The 27521-nt window shown below is 29.8% G+C and overlaps 1 protein-coding gene across 1 annotated transcript; it reads left to right on the top strand.

The window, feature by feature from the left end:
* Positions 1-23967: 23967 nt before the first annotated feature.
* LOC111311162 (trihelix transcription factor DF1-like) lies at positions 23968-27116 on the top strand. Its single transcript, XM_022910542.2, has 2 exons — positions 23968-24614; positions 25253-27116. The coding sequence occupies exons 1-2, from the start codon at positions 24355-24357 to the stop codon at positions 26709-26711; spliced, it is 1719 nt and encodes a 572-aa protein (XP_022766277.2). The 5' UTR covers positions 23968-24354; the 3' UTR covers positions 26712-27116.
* Positions 27117-27521: the final 405 nt, after the last annotated feature.

Here is a 27521-nt window from a genome sequence, read left to right as displayed (position 1 = left end):
ATAAGCATAATTTGAAGAAAAAGTATTTTGAACGAAATAGTACTATAGAGGCCACAATGGAAAATCTACCTCGTAATATGATTAGGTGGCAATATGAATAATTAGTTAGATTTTCATTCTTAAGAAAATAAGAAGTACTAATTTATAACTTTTATGATTTTAGTTGGTAATATTTGTATTTCTACTATATACACAATTTTTTTTATGATAAGAAAGAGAAAATATTGGGATTGGTAAGAGAAAGCTGCAAAAAATAGCGACATGAGTGGATAAAAAAGCTTTGTAAGAAAGCAAAAAGAAAAAGTAAGTTTATAATATTAAACTTATCTGAATGACTGAATTGGTTTTCATTGTTGATATTTGTGAAAAAGTTACAATTTATGTCTATTTAAGACTTTTTTATGCTGTTAAAAGGTAAAAAGGTAAATTTACAGTTATTGTTTTTTTTTTAACAATTTTGATAGTTTCAATGCATGATATTAAACTTGTCTACATAATTGAACTTGGTTTCTATGATTGATATGTGTGAAATGTTCTTGTTTATGTTTGTTTAGGACTTTTTATGCCGTTAAAAGGTAAAAATACAAATTTGCCATTATTGTTCTGTTTTAACAATTTAGATAGCTTCAATACATGATATTAAACTTTTCTAAATGATTGAACTTAGTTTCCACAGTTGATATGTATGAAAAAGCTACCGTTTATGTCTGTTAATGACTTTTTATGCTATTAAAAGGCAAAAGTACAAATTTGCTATTTTAACAATTTGGATAGCTTCAATACATGATAGTAAAATTGTCCAAATGATTGAACTTAGTTTTCACAATTGATATATATGAAAAAGTTATAATTTAAGTCTGTTTAAGACTTTTTATGCCGTTAAAAGTTAAAAACACAAATTTGCTATTATTGTTCTATTTTAGCAATTTGGATAACTTCAATTTATGATATTAAACTTGCCTGAATGATTGAGCTTGGTTTTCATAGTTAATATGTGTGAAAAAGCTATCGTTTACATTTGTTTAAAATTTTTATGCCGTTAAAAGGAAAAAATGCAAAATTGCTGTTATTGTTCTAATAGTTTGGATAGCTTCAATACGCGATATTAAACTTGTCTGAATGATTAAACTTAGTTTCCATAGTTGATATGTGTGAAAAAGTTGCTTTTTACCTCTATTTAAGATTTTTTGTGTCGTTAAATGGAAAAAGTGTAAATTTACAATTATTGTTCTATTTTAACAGTTTTAATAGTTTCAATACATGATATTAAACTTGTCTGAATAATTGAACTTGGCTTCAACAATTGATATGTGTGAAAAAGTTATTATTTATGTTTGTTTAGGACTTTTTTATGTCGTTAAAAGGCAAAAATGCAAATTTGTTATTGTTGTTTTGTTTTAATAGTTTTGATAGTTTCAATATATGATATTAAATTTGTCTGAATGATTGAACTTGGTTTCCATAATTGAAATGTGTGACAAAGTTATCGTTTATATATGTTTAAGACCTTTTGTACTGTTAAAAGGAAAAAATGCAAAATTGCTATTATTGTGCTAATTTAATAGTTTGAATAGCTTCAATACATGATATTAAACTTGTCCGAATGATTGAACTTGGTTTTCATAGTTGATATATATGAAAAAGTTGTTGTTTATCTCTGTTTAAGATTCTTTGTGTTGTTAAAAGGCAAAATTGCAAAATTGCTATTATTTTTCTATTCTAACAGTTTGGATGGCTTCATTACATGATGTTAAACTTGTTCGAATGATTGAGCTTGGTTTCCATAGTTGAAATGTTTGAAAAAGCTATCGTTTGCATCTGTTTAAGACTATCTGTATCATTAAAAGGCAAAAATGAAAAATTGTTGTTATTGTGCTATTTTAACAGTTTGGATAGTTTCACTACATGATATTAAACTTGTTCGAATGATTGAACTTAGTTTCCATAATTGATATGTGTGAAAAAGTTGCTATTCACCTCTGTTTAAGATTTTTTGTGTTGTTAAAAGGCAAAATTGTAAATTTGCTATTATTGTTCTATTTTAATAGTTTGGATAGCTTCAATACAAGATATTAAACTTGTTTGAATGATTGAACTTAGTTTCCACAGTTGATATGTGTGAAAAAGTTGCTATTTACCTTTATTTAAGATTTTTTATGTCGTTAAAAGGCAAAAATACAAATTTGCTATTATTATTATTCTATTTTAACAGTTTGGATAGCTTCAATACATGATATTAAACTCGTCTGAATGATTGAACTTGGTTTCCACAGTTGATATGTGTAAAAAAGTTACTGTTTACCTCTATTTAAGTTTTTTTTTACTGTTAAAAGCCAAAAATGCAAATTTGCTATTATTGTTTTGTTTAACAGTTTGGATGGCTTCAATACATGATATTAAATTTGTGCAAATGATTGAACTTGGTTTTCACAATTGAAATCTATGAAAAAGTTATTGTTTACATTTGTTTAAGACTTTTCTTGCCATTAAAAGACAAAAATGAAAATTTGCTATTATTGTGCTATTTTAACAGTTTGGATAGCTTTAATACATGATATTAAATTTATCCAAATGATTGAACTTAGTTTCTACAGTTGATATGCATGAATAAGTTGTAGTTGATATGTTTTTAATAATAATATGTGTTTTTAGGTAGGAGATTGAGATGTGTGAAAAAATTAGACGTGTGAAAATTTTTTGATTAACCCACACAAAAAAAATATGGATCTTACCTAAATGTCAAAATATAAGAAATTGTGGTGATTTGTTGGATTCATTTTATAAAGAAAGTAAATATTTACTATTTTAAATATATTATGAATTAATTATTAAACTTGATAGTTTTATCTGATTAATTTATAAGAAAAAACAAAAGAGAAAATGACTACTGAGATTAAAGTATCATCTGATGGTTTTGTTAATATGCAAGAATAATTTACAAGAAAAAGCAAAAGAGAAAATGACTACTGAGATTAAAGTATCATTTGATGGTTTTGTTAATATGCAAGAATTAAAAAATTAGCTTTTTACAGAAGTTGCTGAAAAAGAAAGACATTGATGGGTTCAAGGCCTTGGATTGGGTCAACACCATCTAGTTACTATGGATATAGCTCTCAACAATTTACATTCTCAATAAGTCAGTCTTCATAAGACATCTCTATATTGAGAGAGAGATTGTAAACTATGCAACAATGTTTCGAGCAAATGGAAGCAGAGAGAGAACATTAGTGTGCTAAAATTGAATATGAGCATGCTAAAATTGAAGAAGAACGTGGTAGAATGGACTAAGACCATGCAAGATTTTAGCAGTTGCATGATTGATTTGACACTCTTATTTTTTGCAACAATAATTTTTAGAAACTAATCTAGGTGATCCACCAACTCAGGAATTATATTTAGTAACTATTTATATTTTTTAATATAAAAAATAGCTTATAATTAAGTGTTAAAACTTGTATTACTTTATTCAGTAGGTTCTTGAGCACACTAGTGACCAAGGTGGGAAAAATTCTTCATCAAATGGTAGTATTCCAAATCTATGCAGTCATCAATTTCATATATTTTAAAATTTTGGCTAATGTACAAAAATAATTTGAATGTTATTGCATATATTAAACTTTGTGTTCCATCCATATTGGAACAAATTAGGTATTTATAATATTCAGTTTATGAATTTAAGTTTGTTTTTATTTCTTTTAACATTTTTTATTTAATGATAATAATTGATATTAAAAGAAAATTTACAAAAATAAATTTTTTAATTTAGCGATACGTATCTAAGTTAACAGCATTTTTCTAAAAATGTTGCTATTTTCCTCTACGCAAATATAGCCGATACTCTTAGCGGCATTTTTGTCAAATGCTATGAATCTTTTAGTGACATTTATAAACACCACTAAACATGAAAAAAAAAAGGCTACTAAAGACTTAATCCTCTATAGTGAGTTCCAAAGCTTGAGAAGGGCTCTTGAGTTTTAAGGTTGATAAAAACCTGTGATCTATCAAATACAATTTCTTGTTATAGCTTGATGTCGAAAACAAAATGTTCGATTTAATGATCAAGACATGGGAAGTAGGCAATGCCACTATCAATATTGGGATTTTTCAATGTCATACTCTCTGCCATATCTGGCTTTTGCACGTGCTTCAATTTTCACCTTATTTGTCACATGAAAAATCTAGTAACATTCTATTACTGATCATAAGGAGCTATACACTTTAGGGATTCAAATAGTGGTAGAGTATTGGTGTAGTAGTCGCTATTTCATGGTAATGCCATCATCTGCTATCGCTATTAATGAAAAAGTAGACAAAATTTTGAATCACAATAGTAATGGTAGATAACGACCATAAAAAATAGTAAATCAATGAATAGGGCAATATGGGCCCGTTATCAACTGCTATTCTATTTTTAGTTCAAACATTCTATGTAAAAAGCAAAAAAAAAAAAAAAAATGGTTAAAATCTTCAAATAGAAAATAACTTTAGGTTGATGGAGACTTCAACCCACAAATTCATCCTACAAAGCAACAAGCACAAGCAATTATATTACTTGTTGTGATTTTTTGTTGAATGAAACTGGACTCTAGATCATTGAAGACTAGTGAAAGTTGCTTTGTGCGCGAGATTGGACTCTTGAGAGACAAGAGCGATGAGAGGCAAATAATGGGATTATGGGTGAGAATTGGGATTATGGGTGTGTAGGAATTTTAAAATAAAGATTTGGGATTTGGTGTGTGTGAGAATTGGGATGAAAGGTTGCTATTTAGGGGAAAAGGTGAGGGAAATCGGGAATGAGTTGGGGATTTGGGGAAAATTAAGGGAAATAATGAGAGAACAGTGATCGGTGAAGATACAGAGTAAAAGGCCGGTGGATTTAGCTTTTTTTTTAACTTAGAGGAAAGATTTTGTTTAGAGAATTTTTTTTTTAGTTAATAGGGATTTTTTATAGGACAATTTATTAATTTATGATTTTGTATTTAAATTTTAGTAATGGTTTTTTTTTATTGTTAATTTTTTTAAGTATTAGATTAGTTATTAATTTTTGTGTAATTAAATAATAATACAAAAGGTTGTTTATTATAGAATAAATTAAAAGTAATTTATAATAAAAATATTAAATCAATTAATATGCTAAAAAATAAATTACTTAATAAATTGAACATTTTATAAATTATTAAAATTTTTTTTTTTAAGTTTGTAATATTATTATATATGAATACTTGATATTTAACATGTTCTATTTTATTAATATATATTTACTTTGTTTAAAATTAATATTAAATATGAACTTTTCATAAGTAAAGATTTTTCATTAAACCAAATATAAATACTTTGTATAATCTAAATAAAATTATGAATACTTTTTTTAAATAAATAAAAGATTATAAATTACTTTAAAATTCATAAAATAAGAATTTTTATAATTATAATTGTAATTACTGCATTTTGTATTAAGTTGTGTAAACTTAAAAAAATTTTATGACCTTAGTGATCGTAATGATCATAATAATTTTCGTTATGTCTATAATTATAATAAACATTACACAACAAAAAACATGACTTCAATTACAATTTAAATCTCTACTATTAGGCTGATTCACAAAAGAAGTATTGACATAAATCTCCATAGATTTTTGTTTATTGCTGTTCTGGGTGATATGATTTTAAAATTTATGGACTCGGCTAAAACACTTGTTTTATTCATGGATTAATCTTTAATCGTAGTCTAAAGGAAACTCAAACCTTACCGGTTGGAAAAGAAAGTCATAAATAATGATGCATGATGTTAATTAAATCAATTGTTAAATTGTACAAGGTATTTTTAAAACAGAATTTTAGGCTTTGTTGGAGGGTCAGAATCAAGGGATCGCAGCCTTAATTTCATCATTATATCACAGTAATTACTGATAATAATAATCAATGGGTTCGACCTGAAATTTTCCTTGGTATGTACGATTCTGATCATGTTAGCATCTTGTAATCAAAGAATCTGATTTAACACAAACGGTTCAATCACCGCTTAAATTTTGAAAAAAATAAAATAAAATAAAATTTTTAATAAAATTTATATTTAATATATTATCAATATATAAATTATATATATTATTTATAAATTAAATAATACAATTTCATTAATAAATAAATATCAATTTTTAAAATAAAAATATAAAAATTAATAATTTTTATAAAATTTATTTATTAATAAGACGATATCATTTGATTTACTTTATTAATGATATGATATTATTTTATCTATTGATAATATATAAAATTTATATGTTATCAGCACATCAAATATAAATATTTTTTAATATTGTAATTTTTTTTTTATCTTTTCTTATACTCTGGTTATATATATATATAAACTTGTAATCAGAGCAATAAGATTAAAATGAACTCAAATAAAACAAAAAAAAAAAAAAAAGAAAAGAAAAGAATCAACTGGGGGGGGGGGGTTTTGTTTAGCTATTTTCAGGTAATTTGGAAGGTTAAACCACATGGATGACGTATGATGGGAGTCCCATATTCACATGCCCTTCCTTGTAAGCAACCTTCTCATTCTTTCTCCTCTTTTGAGATGCAAATTTTCAGAATAATGGGCTTTACTCATTGAGATCAGACAGCTATAACTCCGCAATGACGCCAGGTTGGTTGGTTGGTGCCTGATTATTGTTGTAATTATTTTTATTTCTTTCAAGATTAATTTTTAACGTGTTCTGAAAATTTTTATCAGGTGCCTTGCCAGTCGCCACCCTATGCACGGCTTGCTTTCAACTTTGTAACAAACAATGATTGGAGTAGAAACTAGAAAAATGTTGTGTACCCATCTTTTCTTTTTCAATTTTATATAGTAAATTATGTCCTACAAAAGGTGAAACCACGCGCAAACTTTCGAATTAAAGCTATGAAAAAGCAGAGTACACCACCAGTAATTATTTTCTTTTCTTTTTTCCTACCAAGATTCTTTGCTTAAGTGATAGCACAGAGAAACCCCGGATTGTTGGCTGTTGTTTCTGTCTACAAAATTATATATATTTTTTCATTTGAGGTATTTTATTATATTCATTTAATATAAAAGTTATATGCAAGTAATACACTGATAAAAAAATAAAAAAATAAAAAAATAATATAATTATAAGTTTGATCAATTCATAAAAAAATATAAAAAAATAAAATACATCAAATAAATAATTTAAAACTAAAAATATATAAAAATAAATCAATTGGTAAAATTAATCAATATGATTCAATAATACATTAATAATATATCAAATATAAACTTTGATATTTATTTGTTAATTAATAATTAGCTTGTTGGTAAAGTATACCAGGAAAAAAAAAATTGATTGGAATCCTCTGTTTAAGGAAACTAAGATCTGAATCTAAATAACTTCTTGGATCTGTTGGGCACCCAAATTGCTTTATTCTCTCACACACACATAATCTTCTCAACATTAGATAAAAAATTCTACTACTATATTATTTGCAATTGTAGCTTTCGGTACTTATTTTGCTTACAAGAAATAAAACTATCAGTTTCTTTCAGCCATGTGATAAATAAATACATCCAGCAGAAAGAGAGGGACAGATAGATGGGGGGATATTTTAATGGGGGGCATCTCCATTAATCCAGCTGCTGGAGGGAAGCTTGTGCCAGCAAAGCACACGAGGAGGCGGTTGGGGGACATAAAACAAACCAGTAAAAACAGTGTCCTTTTTACATTATTGCTAAATATATGCATGCTCAGATTGTTAAAAGATATGGTATTCACACGGGTTAGTTCAATTAATGAGGAGAGAATTTCTTTTTCTTTACCTATCAATCAGGTTTGATTTTAGTATGAAAGTAAAATTTTGAATATGTCACGAGAGTAAATTTTACCTATAGTCAATTGAATTTTGACCATAATTTCATTTATGTCATTGAACTTTAATTTATCCCATTAAAGTCATTGAAGTTTATTAAGCATACTAGATTTAATTACTTGACAGAGTTCATCTAAATTAATTGACAGAAAAATAACATGGCTCACATCATTTGTCGCATCTGCTAATTAAATATCTATAATCTGGAAAAAAAAAAAAGAATTCATTTTCATTTTTTCTTTCGCTCTAAGTTTCCACTCTCTCACTACCTCTCCCAAAAGAAAATCAAGCCACCCGCATTAAAACCGTGAAACGATATAGAGGACTCTCTACACCTAATGCCACTGCCTGTGTAATTTGAAACACATACCTTAAAGAGATATTTAAACCCACTAACAAGATTGATATATTGCTTTCAACCATTACCTCTACGCCTAAACCAATTCTTACAAGATTCTTTTATTTTATCCTTGGTCCTGAACAAGGAACTTCAATTATGGCATGGATTGGAAATCATGAACGGGTATTGATACTGAGAATTGATAGTTGAGATGTTGAAGATTAATTGCAAGAAGAAAACTCATAAAGAAAATAACTCACACGAATGTGAATAATGACAGAATATGGTTATTGGATTAAAAGGATAGAAATTTACCACCAAGATTAGACACTGGGAGATATAGAAACATTACCCTAAGAATTCTAATCAAGGATACAGAACTGCAAAAGTTCATCATTCTAGGAAAACCACCTAAGAGATACAAAACTTGAGAACAATCTAAAAGATTACTTAAGGATAAAAGAAACTTTACTCTCTCTTCTACAAAGAATAACAAAAGATAAATCGGTTTGGAACATCCCTCCAAGCATGGAAGCTTCAAAGATTGCCTTTTTTTGGATTGCTAAATTGATGGGATAGCCTTCAATCTTGTCTTGCTAAAATGGTGCCTAAAATCATGGGATTTGCATGTAAACACAATAATCTGTAGTGTGAACACAATTAGCTGTCCATTTACTCTTGTAGATTATAGCCTTGTACATTGATAATGTGATTAATATTTGGTGCCTAGGTTCATCCCTAAATCTGACCATAATCCTATCCATCGTCATGCTTTTCTTTTTTAATTAGTGTGAACATAATTTCTCTATCCCAGCCTACCTTAGTTTTGCATTTGTTTAGTGGATTTGGACCAAAGATAGGCCTATCTTAATTTTGGATAAATCCTTAGTCTCAACCTAAGTTGTAAGATGTGTTGACACTCTAGTGTCAATCTCCCTTGGTTAGAAAGATTTGTCCTTAAGTTTGAATTAGTCTTTTCATCATGGTAGGGTACAAATCAACAAATTAAAGGTGGGAGATACTCCATAAGTGTCGATAAGCTTTATTTTGTAGGCATTCTTTCCAATTCATCATAAAACTTTAAATGGGTCATTTGCCTTAGACTGTAATTTACCAAACTTCCTTGGTGGAAACCTTTCTTTGAGCAAGTAATCCCACACCTAGGGTTGGCATCGGGTCGGGTTCGGGGCGGGTTTTGCTCGCCCCGAACCTGACCCGACTTAATGCTTAAAAAACCCGAACCCGATCCTACCCGAAAATTTTTTTTGTTTTTTCATACCCGAACCTGACCCGACACTATATAAATCGTACCCGACCCGACCCTACCCGAAATTAATAAAATATTATTTTTTAAATATAAATATTTAAAAATATCATTATATAAATATATATATAATTAAAAAATTAATTAAAAAAATTATTTTTATATATATATCGGGTCGGGTAGGGTCGGGTTTGCCTAAAACTCGACCCCGACCCGACCCCGACTTTGTCTTCATGCTACCCGACCCGACCCCGACCCGACCCTCAATTTTCAAAAAAAAAAAACCGACCCTAAAAAATCGGGTCGGACCGAAACCCGTCGGGTACAGATTTTTTTGCCTTCCCTACCCACACCAAATCACTTTCTTTGAACTTCACATATCTTCGATGCATGTTTGTTGCCCTTTTAAATTTCTCACTTTTCTACGAAATCTTATTCTAAACCTGTTCATGAAATATTTTGATACTCTTGGTTCTTTCTTTTACATTTTCATCAAATTGCTTGTTAGTAGAAAGTTGAATTAAATCCAAATGATAGTTTGGATTTTTCCCAAGAACAAATTCAATAGGACTGCAACTAATGGTTTGACTTGGTGAATGGTTGTAGGCAAACTCCACTTATGGTAAAATAAATTCCTATTGTTTTACTTTTTTTCTCACATAACTCCTCAAGAAAAATTTCAAACTATGATTAATAACTTCAGTTTGCTCATTAGTTTGGGAATGATGCCAAGGGCTATAATTAAGACTAGTAATAAGCTTTCTCCAAATGGTTCATAAAAAATGTCTTAAGAACTTAAAATCTCAACTGAACACCATGGACTTTGAAACACTATGTAACTTTGTTCTCTCTATGAAATACCAATCAGAAACATGAGAAGTATCTATGGTTTTGTTATAAGTGATAGAATTCACCATTTTGTAAAAAAGATTCATAACCACCATGATGGAATCCTTGTTTTGTTGAATACTTAGCAATCCCACTACAAAGTCCAAGCTATTATTATCCCTTCCAAAATGTTCTCCCAATGCACCATCATGAACTTTAGTGAAAATGGCTTGCCTTTGAGGATGGTATAGGTAATTTACTTTGAAGAGAAAGTTGTCATATAATAGAAATTGGTTATATGACCTAAGCTTGCATTCCTTCCAAATTTTGTCAAAATAAAGAATCTTCTTGTAGAGTTTTTTTAGCACATCAAAATTAATAACTTGATTAGCCATAGTTCCCAATATGGAGTTCTTTAGGCTCAAAACTTTTGCCATCATCTTAAGAATTCCAAATTTGTGTTTGATGATGAAGTAATAAGATTGAAAAAACTCCATTCAAGTTACATGCCTTCAATTGAACTTGTGTTGGCTGTTAATGATCTTTAACACCTTATGATCAAAATATAAAACAAATGACTTGGTAAGGGGATATTGACTCCAAAGGAAGAAAGCTCTATAAACAGCATAAACTTCTTATCATAAATTAAGTACTTTCGTTGAGAATCATTGAGCTTCTTACTAAAGAAGGTAATTAATTTTCCTTTTTTACTAAAAATAGCACTGATTCCAGAATTAAAGGCATTATACTCTACCTTAATCTCTTTTCTACATTTAAATTAAGTAAGTAAATTACTTCATTCTCTTTTAGAAGGTTTGGCAATATTCACTGGTTTAGTTTGACCTAATACGACCTTACAACGATCCGTGAAAAAAGTGTATGCAATTTTGAACCCATCATGTAGAATCCTTTGTTTATAGTGTTATGGTCTTCAAAAAAGTAAATTACAAGCATCTATGGGGGCTATATCACACCATACTTCATCCTTATAATGTTTCTCTATAGAGAATGGCATCAAACAGTGTTTGTTAATCTCAATCTCATTTTTTTATTGCAATCATGACAACATGTAGGGATTAAGATGATCCATGGTTTTTAGATCCAATTGTTGCACTAAAAGAGTGGATACCTCATTCTTAAAGTTACCAATATTAATAATGACATCACATACCTTCTTATGAATAGTGCATTTAATGTAGAATTCATTTTTGTGCAGCCAGTCTTCTTCTATTACATATGAGTCACTTAAGTTGCATTGTGAAACAAGTGAGGATTCAAGATCACTATTGGTATTTTCAACATCTTTTCTTTCAACTTCTTTAAAATCTTCATCTTTAACCAATATAATGATCTTGTGGCTTTGACACTCATAACTATATGCCTAAATCCTTGGTACTTGAAGCATATTTCGATGTGAGTGTTAATAGCACTAAATTATGGTTTGTTAGGAATGGTTCCTTTCTTCTGTAGGGGTACCTTTGAAAGGGGTTTGGTAGAAATACTAGTATTGGATGTACTTTTCTTATTAATGTAGCTCTCATATGACCCAAACTTCAAACCACCGCTACAAGTCTTCTTTTGACATCTTTTCACCTTCAGATTATGGAGTATAAGGAAAACATCTTGATCAAAATTGTTTGGAAGGTATTTCCAAACAATTCTTATTTCATCTTATCTTAAGTTGTAATTTTGCTCCTATCTTCTCTTTTTTATTGCTTTTTCAAGTTTCCCACCAAAGTGAGGCATGCTTTGGAAGGTTATTAGCCACCAACTTGACTTATGGTGTTTTAGAATATCATGATATTCAAATATGAGTTTCATTGTGTGTAACTAATCAAGGAATTCTTCTAGTTCCATCTTTCCTTCAAACTAAAAAATCTTCATCTTTGAGTTGAATGGGTTATGTTAGGATTGGCTTTTATGTAGGTATTCTCTTACATTTCTAGGTGCTATCTTGTGAATTATGGCTGTTTACATGTTGAAAGGGTTGAATCCATCATCTTCATCACCATTTCTCTTTTCATGTTTCTTTACTTCCTTGTATTTTTTATGGTTATGAAGCTGTTGTTGTAGTTGTAGAATTTGTTGCCATATCTCTTTAAGCACAACGTCTTTCGAGTTTGTTATAACAGTTGCTTCAACATCAACTGTCAAGGCTTGATGATGATAAGCTACCATAGCTCTGATACCAATATGAAACCTGAAATTAATGATTGAGATGTTGAAGATTAATTGCAAACAAAAAACTCATAAAGAAGATAACTTACAAAAATATGAATAACGATAGAATATGATTATTGGATTAAAAGGGTAGAAGTTCACCGCAAAGACTAGACACTAAGGGATACAGAAACACCACTCTAAGAATTCTAATCAAGGATACAAAACTATAAAAGTTCACTACTCTAAGAAAACTAGCTAAAAGATACAAAACTTGAGAACAATCTAAAATATTGCTTAAGGATAAATAAACTCTATTATCTCTTCTACAAAGAATAACAGAAGATAAATAGGCTTGGAACATCCCTCCAAGCATGGAAACTTTAAAGATTGCCTTTTTTGGATTGTTGAATTGATGGGATTAACTTTAATCTTGTCTTGCTGAAATGGTGCCTAAAATCATGGGATTTGCATGTAAATACAATTAGCTGCCCATTTACTCTTGCAAATTATAACCTTGTACATTGATAATATGATTAATATTTGGTGTCTAGGTTTATCCATGAATCTAACCATAATCCTGTCTATCTTCATGCTCTCCTTTTTCAGTTAGTATGAAGACAATCTTTTTATTCTAGCCTATCTTAGTTCTGTATTTGTTTAGTGGATTTGGATCAAGGATAGGTCAATTTTAGTTTTGGATAAGTCCTCTTTAGTATTAACCCAAGTTTTAAGATCTATTGACACTCAGTTGTCAGGTACACTTAATGCTTTTATAGATTGACAACTAAATTATAAACAATAGCAAAAAAATCCAGATATGGTGCCACCACTTTTTTCAAATAGCAATTATATGCAATGGCTAGATTTTCTTTTTGGAGAGGGTAGTGGAAATGTAGAGAGAGAAAGTGAAAGAAAAAATCAAAATGATATATATTTTTTTGTATATTATAGGTATTTAATTAGTAGATGTGGCAAATGATATGTATTGATATGTTGCCCATGTCATTTTTTTGTCAATTAATTTGGATGAAATTTGTCAAGGGACTAAATTTGGTATACTTAATAAATTTCAGTGACCTTAATGGGATAAATTAAAATTTAATGACATAGATGAGATTATGGTTCAAGTTCAGTGGCCATAGGTGAAATTTACTCTACATCACGATAGAGAGTGCTTATTGAGATTGTTATGTAAGAAAATTAGATCCACGTTGAGTCTAAAAAACATGATTGTATTATAAATATATATATATATATATATTGTTAGCTTTTAAGGTGAGATGGTGATCCAAGAGGGAGGTGAATTGGATTTCTTCAAAATTTTCTCAAACAAATGATTTCAATATAATTGAATAGAAATTAACATAATAAGCACTTTTAATGAAAATATGATGCAAACAATAACAATTAATGAACCTAAAATCAAATATAAACAACAATAAATTGTAAAGAGATAAAGATAGAGAAATAAAACATAATGATTTATAGAGGTTCGGTCCTTCTCCACAAGGCATCTATGTCCTCTCTTCTTGGTTATCCATACCAAGGCTTCAATCCACTATTCTTGAATTGAAAATACGATCTATCTTTTTTTTTTCTAAGGCGTAAGATAGAAACCTTTACCCTTTGTAGTATTTTACTCAATCTCACTACAAAGCTCTTAAAAGGAGACCTTACCTTTTGTTCTCTTCAACCCTTGTATATCAAAAGTAATTTTGCAAACAACAGAACAACCTTTCTAAGGCTAAGTGTTTGCTAAGTTTAAGTACAAGAAAATGATGAATGAGCAACAAATATGGTTTTGGATACAATAAATACAAAGATATAGACTTTAAAGCTTTAAAACTCTTGAGAGAATGAATATGTTTGATCTTTCTCTCTTGATTCATCAACCTTAGTGTGCTGGAGTACCCAATTTATAGAGAAATTGAAGAGTTAGCCATTAGGGATGCTTGGGAGAAGAAAATAGTCGTTGGAAGCATGAAAAATTAGTCGATGGAGAGTTTCTGCCCAGACCTAATCAATCCCTTTCATGAGGAGATCTATTGGTTCAAGTTTTGTGCCATTTTCCACTTGAAAAATAAGACCTGATCGATTAGGTAGGAGACCTGATTGATTGGTTCAACTAGGGGATCGATCCTATAACCCACGGGATCGATCCGGTCAAGCCGCTATGTTGTCTCATATTCTGCACTCTACTCACTAATTTGATCATATCTTAAGTTATACAAATCCAAATCACAAACCGTTTGAAGATTTAGAAACTAGACTTAAAGTGTTTCTATCCATAAAAAATTCATTACATAATTCGTTGTATACGAATTATAGTGAATTTTCAAATCTACCCCTTATGCAGTTTTTAGACAATTATAGAGTGTCTAGTAAAAATTTAAAATATTTTCTTAGAAAATTTGAATTTGAATTTTGTTTAATCCATTAGAGAGTAGACTCAAAGAGATTTCCAAGCATATAAAATTTAATTATTAAAAATTTGTGAATTAATATAGAAAACTAAAACAAGTTCAATGTTGGAAAACTTTGTTCTTGTAAAACAACTTTCTTAAGTTAATCTATTTCTCAAAACCAATATTATTAAAATTGTATTAAGTCCAAAATGAATAGATTCACTTTAAAAATAACAATTGAACTTTCATTTAAGCTCAAATAAATAATCTTTAAAGAAAAATTTAGTTTGAGAAATATGAAAACGAAGAAAGGTTTGTTTACACTTTGAAAAACATATTATTTATTTAGTACCAAAATATAAAACTTAAGAACATGTACTAAATAAATCTTTTTCAAAATCTTGATCAAGCTTATCTAGCTTAATGTTTTATCATTTCAAAATAAGGATCAATTTAAGGCTAACATATATATTTATACTATTTTGCTAAATAGCCATGGCACCTCTCTTTTTTTTTTTGTAATTTTTTATTTTTTAATTAATTTAATTAATTATGATAAAATGATATTAGGCCTTAAAGTGTAATTTGTGCTTGAAATTGGACTTTTGGATTTCTATTAGGCATTTAAACCCAAGTGATTGAATTTTGAATTGACTCAAAATTAAACCGATTGGACTTTGTCTTATGTAAAATGGTCAAAAAGATGATTAGTTTGAAACAAGTCCAAAAGAATTCAATTCAATTTAAATTCTTAAACTGGTCCAAATCAAAATGTTTAGATCAAGTCTAAAAATTGAACAAATTTGAATTGATTCAGATAAAATTAAATGCTTACAAGCTTTTTATTTTTTTTCTTAACCTTAGTATATTTTTCTTAACAAGTGAGAACACATAAATCAAATCATGAAGCTCCAATCCCCCATGGCCCTTTTACCATTATTTTTTTTTCATTTCTATTATATCTTTAAATGAGTATTTATTTAAAAAATACTAAAATTTGTTTTTTTTCTTCTTTACTTGACCTTAATATGTTATTTTAATTTACAAATATTTCACAATGTATTAAATAACATTTTAAAATTTTAAATATTAAATAAAATAAACATAAATACATAAAAATAATTCTCAAATATTTAATAATAAAAGTATTATTTGATATAAAAATAATTTTGTTAATTTTCAACTTATTAACGGAAATAGTATTTGATATAAACTAATTTTAAATTTTAAATTATTTATTTATTAAAAATATCAAATATATATTATAAATTTTATTATATACTAGTTTAAATCTAATGTCTTTAATGATAATTTTTTTTCTCACTACATTTCATCTCACTACTATCTCTGCATTTGCATTCAAATGCATATCACTTCACTGATTTTAATCTCACTGCTAAAATATCTAATCTCATTGCTATAGTAAGTATTCTCACCTTTACCAATATTTTTAATCTCATCATCCATTCAAATGGATCCCTAAACGATTAGATGTTACAATTTATGTTTTACTGAGATTAGAAAGTTGCCCTATGATTTTCTTTAAATTAAAATTTTATTTCATTAGGATTAAAATTATTATCCCAATAAACCAATAAAGTTCTATTCAATATATATATATATATATATATATATTTATAAATGAGGAATCCACTTACACTAGTGTAAGAGTTGCATTTTTTTTTTACCTTTAGATCAAATCCAAGAGTAAAAAAAATGTGTAATTCTTACACTGGTGTAAATGGATGCTTACTCATATAATATATATATATATATATATATATATACACTAGGTCATATTCCGAGCATTGCTATGGATCTATTGCATTGATTTTATTCATATGTAATATATTAATATTTATGCTTTTAATAAATATATTAAAATTAGTTAGATTTATTCAATTTGAATATAATTCATAATTAATTAATAGTAAATATGAATCTTAACTCAAAATTTAAATGACACCAAAATGAAATATATTTATTCACAATTAATTAAGTTTATGAATGTCAAATATTCATGAATGCCTAAGTTCATTAATAGTCAAAGTACATTCATTCATAACCAAAGAAGAATAACATTTGACATGACAAATAAATGACACTTGGCAAGAATACAAATAATATCTGGCTTGCATGGTAGTGTCCACGTGGCATAATATTAGAAATAGGGGATGAAAATATATGTAAGTAATATATATATATATATATATATATAAAGAGAGAGAGAGAGAGTAGGTATCCACTTATACTAGTGTAACTCTTATATTTTTTTTGAAACTTAATAAAAAATACTAAATTTAAAAATATTATTTTAATTCAAATTAGTTATGGATTTAATTTTGATCTAAGGATAAAAATGTAAGAGTTACATTAATGTAATTGGATCCCTCATATATATAATGGCACTCTAAACATCATGTGAAAGAATAATAGTTCTCTCATTTCTCAACTTATTTAAATTTATAATTTATAATCTATAATCTATATAATCTATCTATTTATCTATCTATCTATATATATATATATACATACATAAATTTTTTAAAAAAAATTATTGATGAAAACAAAGATATATTTTGTTAATATTTTTAATTTTCCATTTTTAATTAGTTTTAATGAGAACTATAATTAATAATAAGATTTTTTATATGTAAAAGTTATAATTATACTGAATTACTTTTATAAGAGAATGATTTATTTTTACCATGCTAAAAATTCATGTAAAATGAATTTCATGTAAACTTTCTTAATACATATTCATCATAAAAAAATGATATTTTTTCCTAAATATAAACTAAAAGAAGGGATCCACTTACATTAGTATAAGTGTTACATTTTTTTTTACCTTTGGATCAAAATGACTAAGTGTAAGTGTTATAGATTTAATTTTGATTTTGTTGTACCAATAAATTTAGTCAACATCCCCATGATTGTCGAGTTAACACACACTTGACTACCATGTCACTACAAGAAAGGGTCGACATTCAGACTCTTTGCACAAAGCAGACTCGTCCTCACTAAAGAGGACTCGTCCAACTGTCTCCACTAATATCCCATCAAGGCATCACTTCACAACAAACCAACTAGCCTCTAACACATTTTGAATTATTAAATGCAACCCACAATCGCTCACATGACCCCTCCTTAAGCTCCACCTGGACTTACCATCACATATCAATTGTCTTAGTCATATCATCACCTTTTCTCTTATATATAAGGTAAAAAGAGGCCCAAGTACAGTATGAACTAAGAATCCTTCCTTTTTAAGCTTTATAGTGCTATATAGTTTACCTTCTTTCTCATCTAAACCCTAGACATTTGACTAACTTGAGCATTGGAAAGCATCGTAGAAAACCAAATCCAGCACCCCTTGACCATACTTTCTTGTTACAGCTCTAAGCTATCCTTCATATGACCACCAAGCCATTTTCCTTCCTACCAACACCCAAATCACCAACAACAAATTTAAAGGTAAAAAAAAATGTGTAACTCTTATATTGGTGTAAGTGTATCTCTCTTCATTAACTAAATATCATCTCAATTGATATAAAATTATACATAAAAATTTGTGAATATGAAAAATATTCTTTATATGTATGCATGCAAATAAGGAATATAAACGAATATATATATATATATATAATTATCTATGAAGGTGAACATTTTAATATAAGTAACTTCAATTGAGAGCATTTACATAATAATTAGTTAAAAAATTCTTTATATACATTAAATTAAAAAGTATTCACATGCCTGCAACTAGCATAGCAACAAAACTAGTAATTTACAAATGCTACAATCGCATTATCCTATGATATCAATATATCAATGTACAAAATAAAACTATTACAGTAGAGTTGATAATTAATTTATATTTAAGATCATTATAAATTAAATCATGATCACAAAATTAAAATTTTAATACTTTATCAATAAATTGTATAAATGTTACTGATATTTCTTGCTTTGAATGTACGTATTACGTATTAATCCACCATAATATTATGGTTATAATGTTTTATTGATTATTTGGTTCCACTTTCTTGGATTATGTGCTGCCTGCTGTTTCATTTTGTTAATTTGCTCTATCAACAATTGAGTAATTGATTTGATAGCATTATCAATCATGCCAACTCACCAAACCCTAGAGGTTCCACTTAACAAAGATTAGTATTTAATTAGTTTCTTATCTTAATAAAAGATTATCCTTCCATTTCATTTGAACCTTTTTGTGGGGTCATCTTGTGCTATAAAAAAAAAATTACCTTACAAAGAAATTCTCATTATTACATATTTTGATTTAGCTTTATACAAAAAAAAATTATTAAATACACTGACAGTGAAGTTTTTTAATTTCACAAGTTAAAATTGTAACATATATCTCTTAGTATATATATTTAAAAAAATTAAAAAAATTAATTTTTTTAAAAAAAGACATGTGTCACAATCTTAACCTTATTTGTAAAGTTAAAAAATTCTAATGTTAATGTATCAAATAATTTCTCTCGAAGAAAATTGAAGATTAGAATTGAAAGTCAAAATCCTACACCCAATTGTATTTATGATACATTTGATAATTCTGTTATTTTATTATTACATAATCCATTTTATTCAAAAAAAGTTACTGGTCTTATTATACTTGTTGGTGTTGAACCCGTATTTCTTTTTATGATATCAAAACTCTTTAAAGTGTAGTTGAACAAGTGTGCTTAAGTGTTTCAGGATTAGTTTTACAGGATTAATTAATAAGCCCAAAATAGAAAGGAGTTTAAGAATAGCCTCTAGACTAGAAACTGGAAAAGAGTAGTCTGTTGCTTTTAACAGCAGTCGACTGCCCAACCAAGTCAGAACGCAAGAATCTATTGCCTTCAACAAAGATCGAAATCCAAGCAAGAGGAACAGATTCCAAAAGATAAGAAATCGACTGCCCAGATAAGAAGACACAAGGATGGCACGGAAAAGTCAAAAGACGAGGAGAAACTTGAATTTTTTAAGCATCGTAACGATCATTTGATGGAGACGCTCCTAATGAAACAGGAGCAGTCAACTGCCAAATTAAAGCAGCCAGCTGCCTTTGTCAACGAGAATGGAGTTACACTTCGAAAAACATTTTTGAAGGAAAAATTCAAAGGAGTAATCGACTGCCCCAAGTAGCAGTCGACTTCCCAGGGAAGTTAATATGCATCAAGACACGAGCAACGGACTGCCAACTGAGAAAACAAGGCAGCAGCGGACTGCCTAACCAAAGCAGCCGACTGCCCACCAATTCCAAAATGCTATCCGAAACGCTAGTGCTTGAAAAAAAAAAGGAGCACCCGACTTCCCTACCTAGGCAATCGACTGCCCAATATCCAGAAAGTTGTTAAGATTTCAAAAACCATTCTGAGAAGGAAAAATTGCAGAAGCAGTCGACTGCCCCATCACAGCAGTTGATTGCCCTTGGAAAAACATAGAAGCAGCCGATTCCACCTTGCTAGGAACTGATTGATACCTGGAAAATTGAAGAAGTAGTCGACTCCTCCGTAGTAGCAATCGACTTCCCTTACCTGGAAAGTCAAGAAAAGCTATCAGATGCTTCACAAAGATCCTGCATTTCAAAATTCTTAAAAGTCTTCAATCTCCAACGTGCAAGAGTCATCTCAAACGGCTAGAATTCATCTCCTCTTTGTAGATACAACCTCTTGGGCTAAAGATTAAGAACAATAAAGAGCTACAAAGTGCAAAAACAAAGAATCAAAGATCTATCTTAGCATTCAAAGTTTTGAGCTTCATTTTTCATATCTTTTGAGAGAAAAATTTGTAGTGAGCTTCATTTGTGTATTCAAATCAGTGGGTGATCATCAACACACTTTTACAAGATTGTTGCCTGGATCAAAGCTTGTTGCTTGGATCAAAGTGTAAGAAACACTTTGGATTTAGACATTTAGACACTGAGCTTGGTTTAGACTTTGGATTTGGACATTGAGTTTGTACTTTATTTTGAGCTTGTGTAACTCACATTTGTAGAAACTTGGTGGAAGGTGCAATTTAATCAAATAATGGATTTGTATATCCTTGGAAGGCTTGTCAAAATAGTGGACATAAGGAGAGCCGAATCACTTTGAATCGCTAAGCATCATTATCTTTCATCAACAACATCCACTTGGTGACTTCTTTCCTCTGCTGTAAAATTGTGTTCGTTGCCCTTAAGCTTATTTGTCTTTAATTTTATGCAAAAAGTACTATTCACCCTCCTCTATTACATTCTACTTGGGACCAACAGTCGACAAAGAAAAGTCTTAATATCACTTGCTCGCTAATTATCATTAATTAATAACTAAACTAATATATATAGAGAATAGAGAATGATTGAGTTCACATCACCAATTAAAACAACAATAATTTAGGTTAATAAAAAATCAAATAAAACTATAGGATATATATATATATATTTATGAGTAAGATCCACTTTATCATTGTATGTATTACAATTTTTTTTCTTTTTGAATCAAAATTAAATTTATAATGCTTACAACTAATTTCAAAGATAAAAAATATATATATATATATAACATTTATACTAACGTAACAGGATCCATCCTCTCTCTCTCTCTCTCTCTCTCTCTATATATATATATATATATATATATATATAAAGTGTAATTTTACATTCTCTACAAATGAGGAGTTGAGCACCATTTTTTAATTGATTTATTTTTAAATAATATATATCCACTCTCTTTCTTCAACTTAAGTGTGCTATCTTTATTTATTTTTACCTATTTTTTGTCGTTTCTACCAATACAGCGAGTGTGTTGTCCAAATCCAATATAAGAAAATGTCATTAACTAAGATAAAAAAGAAAGTATAGTATAAAAAATCCCCTGATAACGACTCTATCAATCAAAACCATCAATACGAAAACAGAAAGGAAAAAAATGAAGCATTTTACAATGGTGGTACAAAGCATGTTGACGAGAGATTAGAGTAACATCTAACAACTGAACAAGCGAAGCCACCCATGACACGGTCCTAGAAATTGTGATAACTAATGAATCACGAGGAATTTAATTATACAATATCTCTTAGGCCTTAGCCTGCGAAATTTCAGTACTCTTTATTACTTTGAAGGCAACTATATTGGTCACTACTTACTTCAATCTCATACATGGCTTTTCGCCTAATAAAATGACCTACTCTACTTTTAGCTACTTTTATTTCAACATTCTCTATACACCACTAACCTTGATACATCAAATTCAGATAAGTTTAATGCACATTTAAAAAAAAATAATAATAACTTGGAAGGCAAGATTTGTCAAACCTTGAATCTTCTTAATCGTGGTTACCCCGTTTTGCCACTTTGGCCCTCCTTATGTTGAAAATTAAATTTAATTAAGTATAATGGCCTTGATGTTAATAATAACAAGGGGCATTTCTTTTATTATGATATTATTTTTATCAATAAAAATTAGAATAATAATAAAATCATTTTTAAAATATGTGAATAAGAAAAAAAATCAATAGGTTAAACTAACATATAATTGAATGAAACTTACATCTAATAAGACTTGCACTTGGGACTGGGGCAATTTATTTATTTATAAATTTTAAGTTTGAATAGTAAAAAAGGAGAGGTGAATTTTATGAAATTAAAGAGAACGAATCAAGTATGGTACAAAAGAAATGTGGCGGAGCGACAATTCACATGTCTCAAGATCAAATTTATGAGATTGGAGAGAACAAAAGTAAAGTGACACACGGAAGCGTAGTGGGCCGATAATCGAGAGATCCCCAATTTAAATTTCGGAGATTGGAAAGAACGAAAATATAGTGGCACAGGGAAGTGTAGTGGGTCAATAATCCATAGATCTCGAGACACTTGACTCTAATAAAGAGTGATTTTTACACTATATTTGGTGAAAAGGAAAGAATAAGGAATGAAAGGGAGTGAAAAGAAATTAAATATTATTTCTTTTCTTTCATTCATTCGTTCAGTGAGAGGAAAATAGGGAAAATGAAGCAAAATTGATGGATTTGCACAGTTTCCTTCGTTCCTAATCTAATCCTCTCAATCGGTAGGAAAACAGGCTTTCTACCTTAAATATAATATTTTATTATTGGTAAAGATCATATACATATAAAAATATACATGTAAATGTACACAACTTATTTTTTCTAACATTAACTTTGCAAACTATTTGATTAATGAAATGTCGTTGTACATTAAAAAAAAAAACTTTGTAAACTAATAAAAGGCCATCTTATTACTCTATTTTTCGAAAATGCCATCACAAATTAATTATTTATACATATATGTATTTAACATATATATATAATATTATCTTATCAGAAATTATTAATTTATACCACTGTAAAATTAAAAAGTTTTATACTTTTTTTTAACTAATAATTTCAATAGATCAAGAGATAAGGGAAATAAGTAAAAAAAAAAATGATTTAATCTCACCTTTTAATCTATTGAAATAAATAATTGAACAAAAGTGTGTAAAACGTTTTAATTTTACACTAATATAAGTTAATTCCTCCTCTTATCTTATTTTATTTATAGTTTTATCTCTAATCTTTTTTTTTTCTATTTTTCATTTTTGGTAACAAACATAAGGAAAACAATTTTCCTTTTCTCTCTTTCATTTTTTTCCTTTCTTTTTATTTTCCTTTTTAGCAAACATAGTGTTATTAGTGCAATTATGAGAAATGGAAAAAAAAAAGTCTCTTTCATTATATAATCTAGAATCATATACATATAACAAAAAAGAAAAAAAAATAAAGGGGCAATTTAGGAACATGAATGAAGCAAAGGAAAAAAATGTGAATTGTAGAATTCAAGCGAAGTAATGTTAATTAGAGATCATCTGATGTAAAAAAATAGTTGAAGAATAGGTTGCATGATTAGAGGGTCAATGGGATACATGTTCAGGGGCCGTTTGTAATTTCAACCACATGTGTAGCCAACGGCCACTGAAATCCAAAACGCCCCAAAAAGCGAAGCTGGCCTACATGGCCCAACTTATTATTATTATTATCTCCATCGTCGCTATCTGCAGCTGTTGCCATTGCTGTTGATAAATTTTCCATTACTATCTCTAATACATAATAACACAAATATATATATTTTCATTTTTTGATATTTATAATTCATCTATCTTCTGCCTTTTTTATATTTATTTACTGTCATGCATATCTCTGATTGTATATAAGAAAAACCCAAGTAACCATTCGGGTTCTTTTTCACCAGAGAAAAGCGAAAAATAACTGAAGATTCCATACAGATTAAACATTATAGAAAAAAGGAAAAAATAGTTCTTGTTTGCAAATTGTTTTCTTGGGTTGAGATTGACAGGCAGATCCCCACCAAAAAAATAAAATAAATAAATTCATCAATCACCTATCTTACATAAAACCCCTTGACAATATTCACCTTTCTCTTGTTATACTATTCTTTTATTTTCAGCTGTAATTTCTAAGAAAGAGTCCTATATATGCTGGGGGGCTCAAGCACGGTAGAAACCTCCGCCGAAGCCATGGCAGCGCCTGGAATCCACGACGGAAGTGAAATTGGCATGGTTGGTTCAAATTCTGGTAAAGAAGATAAGGGTAGGGTTGATGAAGGTGACCGGACTTTTGGAGGAAACCGTTGGCCGTGGGAAGAGACTTTGGCTTTATTGAAGATACGTTCCGGTATGGATTCTGTTTTCCGAGACTCAAGTCTCAAGGGTCCATTATGGGAAGACGTTTCTAGGTGAGCAAAAATCTTTCTTTTGTTTTGGGTTTTGCTTCAATGGTTTGAGAATTTAAGCTATCTAGCTATCTCAACTGATCATGCATGCAGATCACCTGACATAGATTTTCAAAGTGAAATTTGGTTTCCCTTCTAAGATATAAAGTGCATACCTTCATATATATACTAGTAGTATCATATTTCTAAGATTCTGGGAAAGTGGAATTGGCTTTCAGATTTGATCGGTTTCATGAAATTTAGTGTTTACAAGCTGGAAATTGGATTCAGCTTTTCTTGTCAAAGCCTTTCTTCTAGCATTTAAAATTTAAAGTTCCATAGAGAAATCTCAGCTGCTGATAGTTGTGGTTTGTTTCAGAGATGGTTTGTTTTGGCTTTTGTCCATTTTAGTAAAATTCATAAAAGAAAGTTTATCAGCCTAATAAATTTCTACATGTACTTCCAACATGGGTTGTGAGTTTCCCATGTGGCCTTGGTTGGTTAGGTTTTCTCTTTCTTTTCTTTCTGTCTTATTTTCTATGTTCTTCTTGTTTTTTTGATGGTTTATTAATGTGGCAAAATGCTTTTAAACTTTATTCTATTGCCGAATTTGAGATAGAGTGTAAACAGAAATGGAGCTGTTTTGCAACTGTTTTTATCAGGAAACTAGCTGAGCTTGGTTATCATCGAAGTGCCAAGAAATGCAAGGAGAAATTCGAGAATGTTTACAAGTACCACAAGAGAACCAAAGATGGCCGAGCAGGCAAGGCTGATGGCAAGACTTATCGCTTCTTTGATCAATTAGAAGCCCTTGATAATCTTCATTCACTTCGATCACTATCTCCTCCAAAACCTCAAACTCCTACCCCTACTTCGGCTGCAATGCCTTGGACTAATCCTCCTTCTGCCTCCAATATCCATGTCCCATCATCAACAATAAACCCTATCAATATACCTCAAACCAATGCCACACCTTCCATAAACCTTACCATTTCCAACCATGCAGTTCCTAATCATTCTATAAATCCTCATTCCCATAACATCCAATCTTCTTTCCATTACATTTCATCAAATCTTTTCTCCACGTCTACCTCTTCTTCAACCGCATCTGACAACAATTCAGATCAAGGGAGCAGTAAGAAGAAATGGAAGGAGTTTTTCAGGAGGCTGACGAAGCAGGTTTTTGAGAAACAAGAGGAGTTGCAAAACAAGCTCTTGCAAACCATCGAGAAATGCGAACAAGAGAGAATGGCTCGCGAAGAAGCTTGGAGAATACAAGAAATGACACGGATCAACAGAGAACATGAGATTTTAGTTCAGGAAAGGTCCAACGCAGCTGCAAACGATGCTGCAGTAATTGCATTCTTGCAAAAGATATCGGGACAGAAACCAAACACGGTAAAAGTGCAACCACTAGAAAATCCTCAACCACCGCCACCTCCTGCGCCAATAGCACCACTATCGCTTCCGCCTCCTTTGCAGCAGGCGCAACACCAATCGCCAACTAAAGCCTTGAATTTTGGCAACTGGAAAATGAGTAATGGAGGGAATAATGTGGTTTCACCGAGTCCTTCACGATGGCCAAAAGCAGAAGTTGAAGCTCTTATAAAGGTTAGAACTAATCTTGACATTAAGTACCAAGAAAATGGACCTAAGGCTCCTCTTTGGGAGGAGATCTCGGCCGCAATGAGAAAGCTTGGATATAATCGGAGCGCAAAGAGATGCAAAGAGAAATGGGAAAACATCAATAAATACTTCAAGAAAGTAAAAGAAGGAAACAAGAGAAGGCCTGAAGATTCCAAGACATGCCCATATTTTCACCAGCTGGATGCTATTTACAAAGAAAGAATCAGCAAAAACGAGAATCACTTGGTTCTTCCGGGTATGGGGCCTGACAGCACGATGGTGCCGCTGATGGTACGGCCGGAACAGAAACTGCCTCCACAGCAAGAAATTAGCCAGCTGGCGGAGGCGACGACGATGGATGAAGCTGAGAGGGAAAATGTGGATCAGATTCAAGATGAAGAAGAAGAAGGTGGGGTTAGTGAAGAATTAGAATATGAAGGAAATGATTTCGAGTTAGTAGCAAACAAAACTGCTCCAATTGGCATCGGCGAGTAAGACAACAAAGGGAAGCTTTTAATCTAAGCTGACATCAAGTGAGGCATTGACATGATGGTTTTACTATAGTGTATTTACTGTGGTAAACAAAAAAGGACATATAAGGCAATAAAAAAGTTTATCATAAAAAACTTGATTTTGTCGGCTGAGAAGTAAGTCAGATTCTGATGAATTAATTCAGCAGGAAATAATGGTGGTGAATTGGATTATTAACAGCCATGCACATGGGGTGTAGTTTTATAGTGGGGTTAAATGTTTTGGCTTTTCTTTATTAAAATTTATTATTTATTTGCTAAATAAATATATATTATAAGTGTGGAAAGGGCATATAGAGTTGAGGGTGGGGGGATGTTTGCACAGTATTAAAATAAAAGCCAACTAGTTCTTTGTATGCTTTTGGTTATCAAAATTCGGAATAAATAAACTGTTCAGTTTGTATCTGATAATTTAATACAGGTGATTGCAGGTCGTACATTCGAGATGACTTCAATAAATATTCACTGACAGGATTTGAATTCAAGACTTTTTCGTCGAAGAAAACGACCTTAACCGATTCAATCAATCACTTGTTGGTAGTTTTTTGTATTTTTTTTCTATTCATAGTGGAATAAAATTTTTACATAACATTAATTATTTAAAAGAAAAAAATATAACAAAAAAACTTAGTGCTGTATCTTTATTTCTGTCATAATTGCTCAAATGTGTAAATGGGAGACATGGCTTATAGCGTGTGTTTTGAGTGAATACAGTGATTACCAGATTTCACCATTAGAAATTAATACAAGGAAAAAGTGAAGAACAATTGCAAAA

This window comes from Durio zibethinus, chromosome 1 (assembly GCF_047325235.1).
Source record: "Durio zibethinus cultivar Kanyao isolate XHJ-2024 chromosome 1, ASM4732523v1, whole genome shotgun sequence".
Taxonomy (NCBI): domain Eukaryota; kingdom Viridiplantae; phylum Streptophyta; class Magnoliopsida; order Malvales; family Malvaceae; genus Durio; species Durio zibethinus.
Note: the sequence above shows the minus strand (reverse complement) of the source record. Positions and strands in the feature narration are given on the sequence as shown.